The following is a 13,836-nucleotide window of genomic DNA, read 5'->3' as shown; positions in this document are numbered from 1 at the left end:
CGGCTTCTCGGCCACTGGGGCACCGCGGCTGGGCCGACCGGGCAGCAGCTGGCGCCCTCGCATCAGCTGTTCCTGTGCACTGCAACGTCCGCTTTACTTCCCGCTTTCCAATGCTCCTTTAAGAACTTGTATTCACTCGATTTTAAAGGCGCGAGCTCCCTGTGCAGCCCAGATGGCCTCGCTACAGCTGGGACTGTAGCGTGCGCCACCGCACCCAGCCACACTGCTAATTCTTCACGCCAGGAGCTGTGGCCTGGTGCCCTTACTACCACGCGGGACCCTGGAGCGCACACGGTTCCTGCTCTGGCGCCGACTTCATCAGCTATTCCAGAAGAGATGCAGGCCCTTCCAGTTTGTTTTCCTGAGGGCGGCGCCATTCACGGAGCGGGTGAAGTATCATTTTGTATCCACACAACCATCACCGTCCATCACATCTGATTGGATCGCTGGCTGTTCCTTGCTGGGTTGGGAGTATCAAAGCCCATCCTATGGAAGATTCGCTTGGGTAGAGAGTACTGCAATGTTCCTGGCATTATTGTGTTGCAGCCAGAAGCCTGGTTTTTGAAGTGCTGTGCTTTTAAAGGCCAGAGATGCACTACCTTTATTTTTTCTGAAGTGGTGCATACATTTCACAATAATGATATATAAAGCGGAATTCAGTACCAGAAAAAAAATGTCTGGACATTTAGGAAAAGAGAAAAGGGGAAAAAATAGAAAGTGTAAAAAAAAAATAAATAAAAGGAGTTAGAATGAACATGCATACTAAAGAATTCTGGTGCTATCAAGGAATCTTATAGAAAAATCAGAATTATTTCAGTTCTTAATTCTGGCCCGCTTGACCCAGTGATATTCTGCTCCCCTCCCTGGCTCCAACCTTCGAGGCCCTCAAGGCCCACATCAGCCACGCTTGCAAGCTACGCGTTACACAGCACCCCACGTGTTACAGTCCCTGCTTGGGGGATCTGAGGTATGAATGGATTTAGAAGGTGGAGATTAAGAGGCATGGAGCAAAGAAGTCACTTGTGCGAGCTGACTGAGGAGATAGTGCTTGGCTTTTCCCTGCCACCACCAGGAACCTGGAAGGCCTGCCATCCACCTCTAGGTCTCGCCCTCTTCCCCTCACCCATGAGGTACCCGGATGCACTGGCCTAGCGGGGAATCCTGGGAGGCTGCGGCCCGACCTCCCCACACTTCCTGTGAGATCACAGGATAAAGAGGGGACCTGGTGCCTTGTGAGGAACCCAGGGAGGTGTCACCCGCAGGGAAGGTGGGGACTGCAGTGCCTGGTGGAGCCGCCTGGAATGCGGACAGTGTTCCCCCCAGGACTTGGCTGAGAGAGACGGAGGTGAGCGTGTGGGTTGGGTCCATGTTTATTACCAAGCCGGGAGAGAGTGAGCCGAACACAAGTTGGCAACGGCCTGGACAGGTCCCTGATAAACACAGCCACCAGCCAGCTCCCGACCAGGGCCGAGGGCGCTCCATTTAGACAAGCTATTTCGGGAGAGGGAGCTCACTGTGTGCTCAGGCTGGCTAGATTTTCAGTCATCCGCTTCTGTCCACTGAGTAGCTGGGGTATGAGTCCTGGCTCCGTGCCTGGCTAATTTCTAAGTCTGCTTTTCCTTATTCCAAAAAGAGTCGCCGCAGCTCCTCCAAAATATACTTAGCACGAAAGAAGTTTTTTGTTTTGTTTTGTTTTAAGGTGAATAAAGAAACTGTGGTAGAAATGACCAGGGCTTGATAATACGCAAAAGCTTGTGAGGAAGTGACACACTTGGAGCTGGCTAAGTTCACTCACAAACTGCCACTGTCAAGGCCAGGTGGGCGCCCTGGGGTGCAGAGCCTCTTCTGGCCTTCTGAAGTGTGCAGGCCCCTCTGCCTGTGACGGTGACCCAGGGTGCACTGCGCAGGTGTTTCCTAGGTGATAGAAATGCTGACCCCAAACTAGGCAGCCCCACAAATCGCTGAACCCAAGATGCCAATGATGTCCTTGAGATCCCTAACCTAGGGAGTGAAGCCAGCTACTCCAGACAAGCCCAGCAGATCCTGGTTGAGCAGGGAGAGACCTCTCCTGCAGGTGCTCACAGAAGGGCCCTCCCTGGTGCAGAGGGAGGAAGTCTCTGAGGACAACCTACCTGCAGGTACAGGGGCGAATTTCCCTGGACCACCACCTAAATCACCCTTCAACATCCACCAACGGCCAGGCCGAGGGCGTCACTGGGATTGGCAGTGTGGACGGGGTGGATGGGTCCAGCTGATCAAACCCTTGGCTCATACTCACGAAGACCCTTCCTGACTGCCACAGACTCCGGTGCTTTAATTTCACCAGGTCTCCGGCCAGCTCTTTCCCACCAGGATGCAAGCAGAGGGCGGAAGCCCCAGGACCCTGCATTTCCTGGCTGCCAGGCTTGCTTGTGAGTGTGGCTGTCTGAGCCGCTCTCCTCCCGCTCCTCGCCCCACCCCGATGCACTTGGCCAGTGCACATGTAAGACGGAGGGCAGCCGGGAAACAGCGTCTGCGAACCCAGAAAAGCCCTGGAGAAGAAAACGCTCCCTTGCTACATGCGGTGAACAGGCCGTTCGTTGTCTCTGCCACGCTGCCATGGGGCAAGCTCCACGATGGCTTGGTGAATGTGTATCGCCACGTGTTCTGCGTAGCAGGAACTCTACGTAGTATCCTGAGCCAGGTAAGAGCAGGTCTGACCCCATGGGTACGGGATGGGCACGGGTTCAGAGGAGACCAGGTCCTGGGAAGTGGTCTAGCTGGGTGGGGCGCGCACGGGATCCCTATGACGCCTGGGCTGCGGCCACTTACGAGATCTGAGAACCCACGGACCACCTGCCGCCGCTTCAGGTTGGTCTCGCCGTCCAGGTTGGCGGTCTCGATGTGGCACAGCCCATCGGGGTCGCTGGAGGAGAGCAGCAGAATGTCTGCGGGGACGATCTCGTTACAGCGCAGCCGCACGAAGTCTCCTACGTGAATTTCCTTCCAGAATCGGCTCACGTACTTCTTTTCCTCCCTGGTAAGAGAGAAGGTGCTATGTAACTTCCTGCGTCTGGCTTACTTCACACAGCACGGCGCCCGATTCCATTTCCTGTAAGTGGCCTGGCTTCAGCAGGACTCACCCCGACACATTACACCGATTGCACAAACCTCACCAACGATATCTGCATGCATTCTTGGCAGGGGCTCTAATTCACACTGCTGGAGAACCGCAGCCTTCTCCCTGGTGCTGCCTTCCTGTTCTCTGTGCCCAGCTCCTCCCAGAGAGCGAGCTCAGGCAGCGAGTTTAGGTCCTGGTAGGGACCGTGTTTGGCCACAGCCACCTGAGCCCAGCTTTGGACAACCAGAAAGCACCCGCCATTGCTTCCATGTCTGTTCATTCCACAGTGTGGACCTGAGGGAGATCTTGGCCAACGGTAAGGCCCCCGAGCCACTGGGCACTGAAGTGCAAAGTATTCCCCTTATGCTTACTGCAAATAAATGCAAGGCAAGACACGGCCACCAGACAACACCACCTGACGCCTGCAGCCTCCGATCCCACATCCCTACGAGCAAAGCGGCTTCTGTTGCAGTGGCCAAGGGGCCACAAGGGTGGCATGGAGGTCAGCCAGCTCTGGATAAAGCGCGGCAGCGGCGTTCCACTGCCGGACCTTCCTGCTTGCCCACTACCAATCTCAGTGCTTCCCAGAATGGAGACCAGCAGCCTTGATGTTGGCAGATGAGAGCATTTTAACACGTTCAGTTCTTTTTCCAAAGGTCAAACCTTGACTTTATACCATCATAACTTACAGCTTTTCAGTCTTTCTTTCTTGTTGCGACCATGTGCTGCCCCTGTGGAAGGTACAAAGCGACCCGAAAGGGCTGTCCTTCCATCACAGAAAAGGGCAGTGCTCGTCCTTGAATGAACGGTGCAGGCTTTGTTCCCAAGGGGGTTCTCAGACAGGCGTCCTGGACTCACCAGGGCTGAGACTTTATGGGCGCTGTCTCTGTTCAGCTTATCCTGAACCTCATCCTGTGTGCAAACCTCCAAAAGGTCGGCGTGCATCTGCTTTGTGATCACAGAACTCAGCCTGCCCGTGCTGCTGAGCCCATGTTGAGAACAAGAACGTGGAGGGAAAGCATTTGGGTCCTATGCAAGAGTCCCCCGTGGCCTCCACAGGGCTAAGCATTTGGAGAAAGGGTGTCTCTGCTTCCTTCCTTCCTTTTCTTTCTTTTTTTTTTTTTTTTTTTTTTTTTTTTTTGTCCTGGGGCTCAAATTCAGGTGTGCTCTACCACCAAGCTACATGCCCAGCCCTTTTTACTTTCAGGCAGATTCTCTTCACTTGCTTGGGCTGGCCTAGAGCTTGCCATCCTCTCGCCTCCTCCTCCTGCGCAGCTAGCATTATAAGCCTGCTTCATGGCCAGCCCGAACTATACAGTAAGACCCTGTCTCAAAAAAAAAGGATTGAACCCAGGACCTTGTGGTGCATGCTAGGCAAGTATTCTACCACTGAGCTACATCACAAGCCCCTATTTTATTATATATTTATTTTTTCCAGTATTAGAATTGAACCCAGGGTTGTTGCACTGAGCTACCGCCATTTTTATTAACTTTTTTGCAGGAGGCTGCAATACTAATTATGCCCAAAGCAGGCTGTAAGTACTGTAGGCTGTGAAGAATTAACCCCACAACTGGCTCATTTTGAGAAGTGAGTCCAGCTAAAGCCTACGTACTGAGGTCAGAATAACTCGCACCCAAATTGCATTTCCATAACTAAAACCTTCTTATTAGAAGGACAACGTTCTAATTACAACTATATATTTTGTCTATTCTGTTCCTAATTCAAGAATGCTTTGTCTTGTCCTTTATGAGCTTTGCTTGCGTAAGTTTCCATAGAAGCCACACAACTGCACATAATCCCACCCCTGCATCTTACCTTCACTCCAGTTGATTACCGATAAAAATGAGTGGCTTGGACAGACCAGTGCCTTTCCTAATTAAGCAGCACTGCCCATCCTGGTTCCCTGGTACTCTTTTCTCTTTTAGGAATGTAGCTCAGAGGTAGAATGCTTGCCGTGCATGTGAGAGGCCTTGGGTTTGATCCCCAACAATGCAAAAACCAAAACTAAAATAAATAGGAATTAAAACAGCTATAGCCCTCAACACAATTAATGAATTTCCTTGAGCAACTGGCTACGACGAGCTGCCTGAGGGAGACTGTCCACGTGTGCCTGGCCCTGTCACATGAGTCCTGCCAATCTGGGCCTAAGGTCAGGGGCAGGGAAGGGTGGAAGGCAGAGGGTCGGCACACAGCAGGGCCGGAGGGTGCACCCCCAGCCAGCAGCAGCACCAGCAGCAGCAGCAGCAGCAGCAGCAGCAGCAGCAGCAAGGGAACAGGGTGTCTACTATGTCTTACTCCCTCTCCCACCATGCTGAGGACCACAGACCGAGCACCCGATACACACAAAGGTTTATTCAGCTTCTGGCCCTGGAGGCCGGGAGGTCCAAAGTCAGGGGCAGTGCCTGGCGAAGGCTCCTTCCAGGTCGGGACCCTCAACAGAGACCAGAGGCAGCACAGGGGGCCTCGTGGTGGAGGAGGCTGAGAACCAGAGCCCGCTTGAGACAATCCATTGGCCCTTAAACCAAGGGATCAATCCACTGAGCCTCTCACGAGACTGTGCCCCGAGGAAACCGAGACTTCTGCATGGGGAACCACGAGCAGAAGACCTGGCTTGTTAGGGCTGAGCTGTGGAAACTGAGATACAACATTTGTATGGTGTTTAGTGCAGAAGGGGGGCGGATTGTGACACAGCCTTAGAAAACCGACACACTACCTCCGATCCAGCGAGGAAGCCAGGGCTCCTTCGGCCCCAGCAGCTGGGTCCGTGTTCCGGAGAACCGGGTGGGAGGCCACAGGGAAGGCCAGCTGTGTGTGGTCACTACCTCGAGCTGGGTTAAATGACAACTCCTAAGGAGGAGTTATGTTTTTCAGGTTTTTAAACTTCATAAGAGAAGGTAGCTGACTTGGGGAATTTAAAGGAGTTACTTTAGGTGGCTGACAGGTATGTGGGGCAGGAGATGGCTACTACCCTCTTGCCCTGAAAATAAGACCTAGCCAGAAAATAATCAGCCTTGGGAATTAGAGATCAAAACTGCAGCTCCAGTCCGCCGGTCCTGGCCTTCCCCGCTGTCACTGTTCCCCTGCTCGGTGGCTGCTCTGTAAGACGGCTGAGGCAAGGATAGGAGGTTGGGGCTGGAGGTTTTGATCTCTAGTTTGTAAAGCTGCTCATTATTCAGCAAGGTCTTATTTTGGGGGAAACAGGATACATATTTGTAGGTCTTCATTCGTGCAGCTTAAATTCCACTAATTAGAAACATGTGACTGCTGTTATTTCTTGAAATACAGTGATCTTCAGTAAGTCTCAGGGGTGTTCAGATAGTCTACAGAGGCCAAAGGGTCTCTACGACACATTTATAGTTGTTTTCAAAGTAGGAAAAACTGAAAGGAAAAAACAGCTTACACAGGAAATGAGGGAACTGTGCATTCATCTATTTTCAAGTAGACTTGCATTTATGACATTATTTGGCTAGTTTCCTAATTAAGAGTAAAAGAAGAAAAGATTTTCCTTTCTAAAAAAGTGATGGCAGATTCCAACATTCCTCACAGCCAGTTAAGGCCTGGTGACCCACTGCCACCCTGCACACAGAAGAGTCACAGCAAGTTGGTGTGGTGGCACTGACCGCACTCTGCGAGACTGAGCTAGAACTGCAAGCTGGAGCCTAACCTGGGCAACTGAGCAAGACTCTTTCAAAATGAGAAAGGGCAGGAAGTGCAGCTCAGTGGGTTCAATCCGCAGTCTCTCTCTCTCTCTCTCTCTCTCTCTCTCACACACACATACGCGCGTGCGCGCACACACACACACACACACACACACACGTCACAATAATCACTTGAATTTATTGTCTGTGATCTCAGTCTGTCTATAAACCCCACAGTGAGGATGCTCCTCTGCTGTGTTTCCGGCCTGGATAGGAAGATGTCAGAGGAGGCGTTCCCTACAGCAAGTCCCCTGCCTCTGCAGTGTGAGCCTGGTGACACTGCCGTCCACGCCGAGTGAGGGAGCATCTGGCAGGCGGCTGCCACCCTGAGACGCCCAGGAAGCAGGCACACGTGCCCAGCTCACCCTGTGCCCAGAGCACCGCTGGGGGAGACTCACTTCATCTCCTCCTGGACACTCCAGGGATGAACGGGACGTGGAATGTTGAGAATAGCCCTGCACATCTGGCTTCTTACCTTGCGTTACCTAACGTCGGGGCCACTGCCCCACGCTCCGAAAGGACCACTGTCCCAGCTCTAATGGAACCGTGTTATTATTTGCACAACATGAGACCCCTACACCCTCCCCAGGCAGCACTGAGGGGACGAGGTAAGGGGGTGACAACAGGGCCCTCACGTTTGATTTCTGCCCTTTAAATCCCGCCCCCCCAGCAAAAGCGCGCATGGAAAGAAAAGCCTTGGATTTAAGGTGGGTGGGAAAGGAAGAGGAAGAGGAAGAGGTTTTTCAGGTGTGAGCATGAAACAATTCTAAGAACAACTAAGAGGCTTGAGAGACGAGTTCGTATTTAGATTTAGCACGCAGGAAACAAGGGAGAAGGGTCTGAATAAGATCCTAAGAGGCAGGAATCTGAGCCCAACTGAACTCCAGCTCACCCAATGGGGGCCGCTCAAACTAGAGAGCTTGATTTGGGCAACAGTGGTCCCAAATCACAGGCGGGAAGGAATCCCATCAGAAGCTGCGGCCTAGCACTCTGGAGGGCTGAGGCAGGAGGGCCCAAACTGGAGCCCAGCCTGGGCACCTGAGTGACCTAATGAGAGACTCTATCTCAAAACAAACAAGCAAACAAACAAACAGGTCTGGGGATGTAGCGCAGGAAAGGCCCTGACAACAGACGGATACACATCGGGATCCTGGGAGGGAGGCGGCCAGAGACCCATGGGGCTGCCGAGATCCCAGGAGGAAGGACTGACAAGAAACGGCTGAGCACGGTCTTCGGGAGAGGCCCCGGCAGGCGTGGGAGAACCTCACCTTTGAAGGGCGGGAGGGCCCCTGTGTGCCCACCGTGCCCAGGGGCAGGCACAGGCAGAGTCCCAGGTGTGGCGCTTCTACCCTCCTCGCCCACGGCCGGCACGCACAGCTGCACAAATAGCCAGAGAAGGTGTGCACACAGTCACCTCCTCCCGTCCCACTTTCGGAAACTAACTCGGCGACACACCCATGGGGGCGGAGGGCCACCCCTTCTAAACATCCCTGGCACGTGCACGGCCACACCGGGTGCTCGGTGTCTAGCTGTGCGGCCCTGGGATGAGAGGTGCCAAGGCGCACTTGGGCTCCCCCGGCCTCTGCTGAGTCCGGTGACACCCCCAGCAGGAAACACGCTCGGCTTCCCGGATACCCCTCCTGTGGGGGAGCCCTGGAGCAGTCCGCACCCACCTGGGGAGCGCTCCCGCACACGGACCCCGACACTGGTCCCCGCGAGCCCAGACGGGGTCCTGCAGACTCACACTCACCTGCGGTCCAGGCCCGACACCCGCCCCAGCCCTACTGCGACGCCCACTGAGGCTCCCCTTCTCCCGCTCCCCTCCTGACTGTGGTCGGAGAAAACATGCCAGTGCGCGGTGCCGTGTCTGGGCAGAGTAACAGATCTCAGGCCGTTTGCCAAAGCCCAGGCCCACTGCAGACAAACACAGGGCGCTGTCCAAGGTCAGAAGACACCGAACCGCAGCTGCTGGGAGGAAGACATCCAGATGCAGGGCCTTCGGCACTGACAGGGCAGCTCTGCTTCGCGGGGCTTTGGCTGCCTTGGATCTGAGGCTCAGGTGGGGCCCGTAAGACACTTGTGGAAGCAGCAGCCGGGGGTCAAGGGCCCACGTCCAGCACGGCAGCCGGACCGTCGTCACACAGGCTGCTCCCACATGACGCTGCCACCCAAGGCCTCTCTCTCAGTCCATCCCACAGGGAAGGCTCAGCCGCAGCGCTAAGCGGCAGCCGATGTAAGGGCTCACACCGGGGGTGCTTCCTCCGGGGTCACCGAGGCCCACACAGGCTCGGCCCCACCTTGAGGACACGGGCTCGGGAGCCTGCACGCTCAGCGCCTCGGGTTCCTAATCAGCAAGGCCCAGGTCCGAACTCTCTGCACGTGTCCCTGGCAGAAACCACTTCACTTCCCGCCCACGCCCGCAGCCCCCTGCTCCAGTCAGAGAACAGAGTCTCCTGGCCACCAGCAGACACAACTGCAGCCGCTCACCGAGGGCCCCACGGACACACGCGCCTCTTCAGCCTTCTTGTACAAGAGCTTCCCCCCAACTTTCGCTTTTCAAGCAACTAGCTTTTTGTTTGTTGTTTTGTTTACAGCATAGAGGGTCCAACCTTGGGTACCGGCTGGGCAGGTCCTCACCCATGAACTACAACCCAGCCCCCAGTTCAAATCTGACTAATAAAAACATAAATCCTAAAAGTGAACCAGGAGTTACATCGTACATCTGACTTATGGTTTGGAATTAACAAGAGCTGGGATTCTGTCCTACAATACAAAGAGTACAATCGTCCACAGGATTTCAATGAAATGGACGATGAAGATACCTGTAATCATATAAAATACAACTACACGATGAGCATCAATCTATATTAGATTATTTCACTGACACAGAAGAGTTACTCCCTGTGAAGGCAAAGGTCTTTTCAAACATCAAATTGCTCTGGCCGCCTTATCCATTTACCACATTTCCTATTGATACGATGTCCTGGCGTTCAGGTGGAGATATGGCAGCTACAGCTGCATTACATTTTCTAATGCAACCAAAATAAAGTTGGCTGGAACTATGTGGATGCTTCCTGCTTTATGGACAAAGTAGTCGAATGCATCATGGTTCTCCTGAATGCCCCAAGGTCAGGCAGGCTCATGAGTGAAGTTTCCAGAAAGCTCTGGAGAAGAAAGAGCGGAGGGAAGGACAGTCCTGGGCCGATGTGTCCTGAAGCTACCTGCCTGCAGCCAGACTGGAGGAACCAGGGGCCTGGGGCAGGGAGAGCTGCAGAGAGGTCCTCTGAACTGAGAGAAAAGACAGGGAATGAGGCTGCGGGAGGCTGGGGGAGAGCAGGAGATCCTGCAGCTGATCCAGCGGATGTCAAATGGTGCTCGTTGTGGGGGTCCCTTCCCTCACCCCAGGAAGAATGGCCATCACCAGGAAATCAAATAGTAATAAATGCCAGAGAGACTTCAGGGGAAAAGGAACCCTTCCGTGCTGCTGGTGGGAGTGTAGACCGATACAACCAGTGTGGAAATCAGTATGGAGAGTCCTCAAAACCGAAAGCTAGAAAATCCCTTTCTGGATCAGCGATTCCCCCTCTGGGTATCTCCCCAAGATGTTCACGACATCGCACTACATGGATACGTGCACACCCGTGTGCGTGGCGGCACAGTCTGTAACCGTGAAATCCTGGCCGAGGCCCACGTGCCCACGAACAGGTGAGGAGACGAGGGAGACGTCACCCTGCAAGAAAGGACACACCTGAGTCATCTGAGGACAGCGGGCGCATCATGAGGCCACGGCAAGTGACACACATCAGACACAGCTGAAACACTGAACGGCTTCCCCGGATTGTAAATAAAGAGCAAAATAAAAGCTACAGAATAGAAGTAGGGAGACAGATCTTTCTCAGATAGGAAGAGGACTCTGGTGGGAGAAGCTCGGAGTATGAATAAGGACCAAAATATACATCAGTTGTTGTGAAACAGGAAAAAATTGCTCAAAAGGAAAGAGGAACTAGGGAGGGGGAAGGGGGAAGGACGGAAGGGGAAAGAAACACGTGAGACAAGAAGGAAAAATGGAAACAAAGGTTGTAAATGAGGAGGGGAAGAGGGGTTAAAGAGGGGAGGGGATGGGAAAAAAAACCAGGATGTATCACGTGCGTGTACAATGATTCCCTATGGATGTGGTCATTACGCATAACTAAACTGTACCAATACACAATAAAACATGTTCACATGAAAGAGGATCAGACATGGAGGCAGTGGGGAAGGAAGGAGGGAAAGGGATGAGAAAAGAAACTAAGACACAATATGCTCAGGGGCACGAGTCACGGTGGCCAGCAGCAGCACACGACGGAGCGGCCGTCAGTGTGACAGGGCCACCGGGGAAGGCAGCCCAGGGCCCGCCTGTTGCCGCTGGCTGCCCTCTGTGTTTTACCTGGCTCGCGAGTGACGCCCAGTGTTTGCCCGTAGCCATGAGGTACGGTGCTGTGTTCTGATTGGTGTACACACCGGGGAAGGTCAGATCGAGGCAGTGACCACTCGGGAGACCCGCTTCTGGTTGTTCCGCACCTCTACTGCAGTCCTGTTTCCTGCAGCCAGCGGTGGGGCTCAGTGCCTCTGCTGCGGAGACAGCTTTGACAGGCTCTTTCCTAAGTTCTCCCGGGGATTTGCATGGGAGGTCTGTAAACAAGGGCGCAGCCTGCTTTCGCTTTTTTGTTTTTTACTTTCTACTTATGTTTACAAGCACCGAAAGGCACCATGGATTCCAGTCTGTGCTGCTGCACTTACCCTGCCTGAATAGCAGGACTCACTTTCCCAGCGTGGGCGCCAGTCCTTCCAGTATTGCAGGTGCCACTTGATCCCTCGCCAGTTCGGCGGAATGATGCTCCCGGGAACCGACTGCGAGTGCAGGTCTGTGGTTCTCCTCCCGGGCCTGTCGCGGCTCGGATGACGGCCCTGCATGTGTCCATACAGCGGTGCCCAGCACGGGAGGGCCCAGGGGAGGACGCAGGCTGGGGGCATCATTCCCAGGCATCAACAGGGAGTAGTGATTCCACTTTGCAAGTGGCCTTCCCACAGGCACCGGGGGACCAACCAGAGGCTGATGGCTCCGTAGTCAGGGGCGTGTGCGGGAGTGGCAGGCACGTGGGGCACCAGAGGTGTCAGTGGGATCGAACCCCACGGAAGTGTCGCTCTTCCTGCCGGGCTGGAAGCGACTTGCTCGTTTTTCACAATCAACTGATCGCTACCGTGTTATTACTGTGTGGTGTGCAGTGTGACATTCTGATATACCTATGGATCCTGGAAAGACTAAGAAGATTTGGAATCCCTCAACAGTTATGACATACACTGTCCACTGTCATCGGCCAAGGTCATCGGGATGCCTACTCCCTGGTCCTCCCGGAACCTGGCCTCTTGGGTCTAGCGCCCGACCACTGCTCCCTCCCACGCTCCCCCCGGCCCCACCACCCTACTCTGTTACTACAGACACATCTTGAGAACCCCTCATTCAAAAATCCAAAACTGGGCTGGGGATTTACCTCAGCGGTTCGGTGGCCTGCCTTGCAAGTGCAAGGACCCGAGTTCGATCCCCGGTACTCCCCCCGCCAAAAAAATCCAAAACTGAAATGTTCCCAACCAGAATCTTTCTGAGCGCAGACACCATGCTACCGGTATGAAAAATCCCACACCAGCTCCAGGTGCAGCACGGGCACACTCAAAATATTGCATAAAATTACCTTCTGGAAATACGCATAAGGTGTACAAGAAATGCATGTGAGCTCTGTGACCAGGCTGGGCACTGGCCCCAAGACACCTGGTATGCATGGGCAAACACGCCAAAATCTGAACAGATCCAAAGTGCTCTGGTCCCTGTGTAAACGAGATATTTCACCTCACACAGTGTCCTCTGGGTTCATCCTTACTGCAGCTCTCTGGGAGGGTTGGTGGCACGGGGACTGAACTCGGGGTCTCTCCACTGAGCCACATCCCCCCGCCTGTCCCTTTTCCTTTATTTTCAGATGGCCTTTTGCTAAACTGCTTAGTTGTAGCTTACAATCCTCCTGCCTCAGCCTCCCAGAGTGCTGAGATTGCAGGCGAGCGCCACCACACACAGCTCCCTGCAACACATTTTAATATGTTAGAGGCATTGTGGTCCAGGGCTCCTTGGTGGGACGAGGAGAGGCCAGGCCCTGGGAGGAGGACTCCTCTCCACAGAGAGAACAGAATACTTCCTGCCCCTGACTGTGAGGTGCTGGCCTGCGGTCTGCACAGCCAGAGTGCACTGCGCAGTGCTGGCCCAAGCCCAGAGCCTGCAGTGCTGACCCGTCACCCTCTCTGCCATGACCCTCATCCGCACACCAGAGGAGAGGAGAGCATCTCTGAGGCCTCCGTGTTCCCTGAAGAGAAAACCCAGACGGGGGCAACACCAGCAGGAGGAACAGGAGCCACCCTGAGATGCCTCCCTACACAGCGGGCTGAGCAGCAGCGCATGAGATGAGCCCCAATGTGGACCCATGAAATTTCCATGAAGACAACGGGGAAACACAAAGTAAGGTTAAATAGCATTAACGGGTCACACGAACTTCTGCAGTGTCGAAGAGCCATGGCTGGGTGTGCACCGCTGTGAATGTGTCTGATCCAAAAGAGCCCATCTCCAATTAGCCACATAAATGGACCTATTCGGAAATGAGCTAAAAGTTATGGAGTACACTGTCTTGTTTCTGGTGCGTGTGCACACACACACACACACACACACACACACACACACTTGCACACAATAACCCTAGAAAGCTAACATGTTGGCAATCATTCTTCGCTTAGAAGTGTGACTTGATATCTTTGATTCCCTGGTCTAAGAGAGGCTAAAGAACGAGGCAATGCCATTAAGAGTACTGGTGCTTTTTGGGAAGATAAAAGATGTAGTACACTGTCTTGTTTCTGGTGCGTGCACACACACACACACACACACACACACACACACTTGCACACAATAACCCTAGAAAGCTAACATGTTGGCAATCATTCTTCGCTTAGAAGTGTGACTT

General features: G+C 53.8%; 1 protein-coding gene across 1 annotated transcript in view; it reads right to left on the bottom strand.

Annotated features, from left to right (window-relative positions):
• Window positions 1–13,836, bottom strand: part of Atp10a (ATPase phospholipid transporting 10A (putative)) — a 135,597-nt gene that overhangs the window by 56,925 nt on the left and 64,836 nt on the right. The window contains exon 8 of the mRNA XM_010612980.2: window positions 2,812–3,016. Coding sequence (XP_010611282.1) covers window positions 2,812–3,016 — 205 coding nt within the window. The remainder of the gene's footprint in view (window positions 1–2,811; window positions 3,017–13,836) is intronic.

The sequence above is a fragment of the Fukomys damarensis genome, unplaced genomic scaffold (assembly GCF_012274545.1).
Source record: "Fukomys damarensis isolate Sample0158 unplaced genomic scaffold, DMR_v1.0_HiC HiC_scaffold_7, whole genome shotgun sequence".
In the NCBI taxonomy this organism is placed as follows: domain Eukaryota; kingdom Metazoa; phylum Chordata; class Mammalia; order Rodentia; family Bathyergidae; genus Fukomys; species Fukomys damarensis.
The sequence above is the reverse complement of the archived record's forward strand: the minus strand, read 5'-3'. Positions and strand labels throughout refer to the sequence as shown.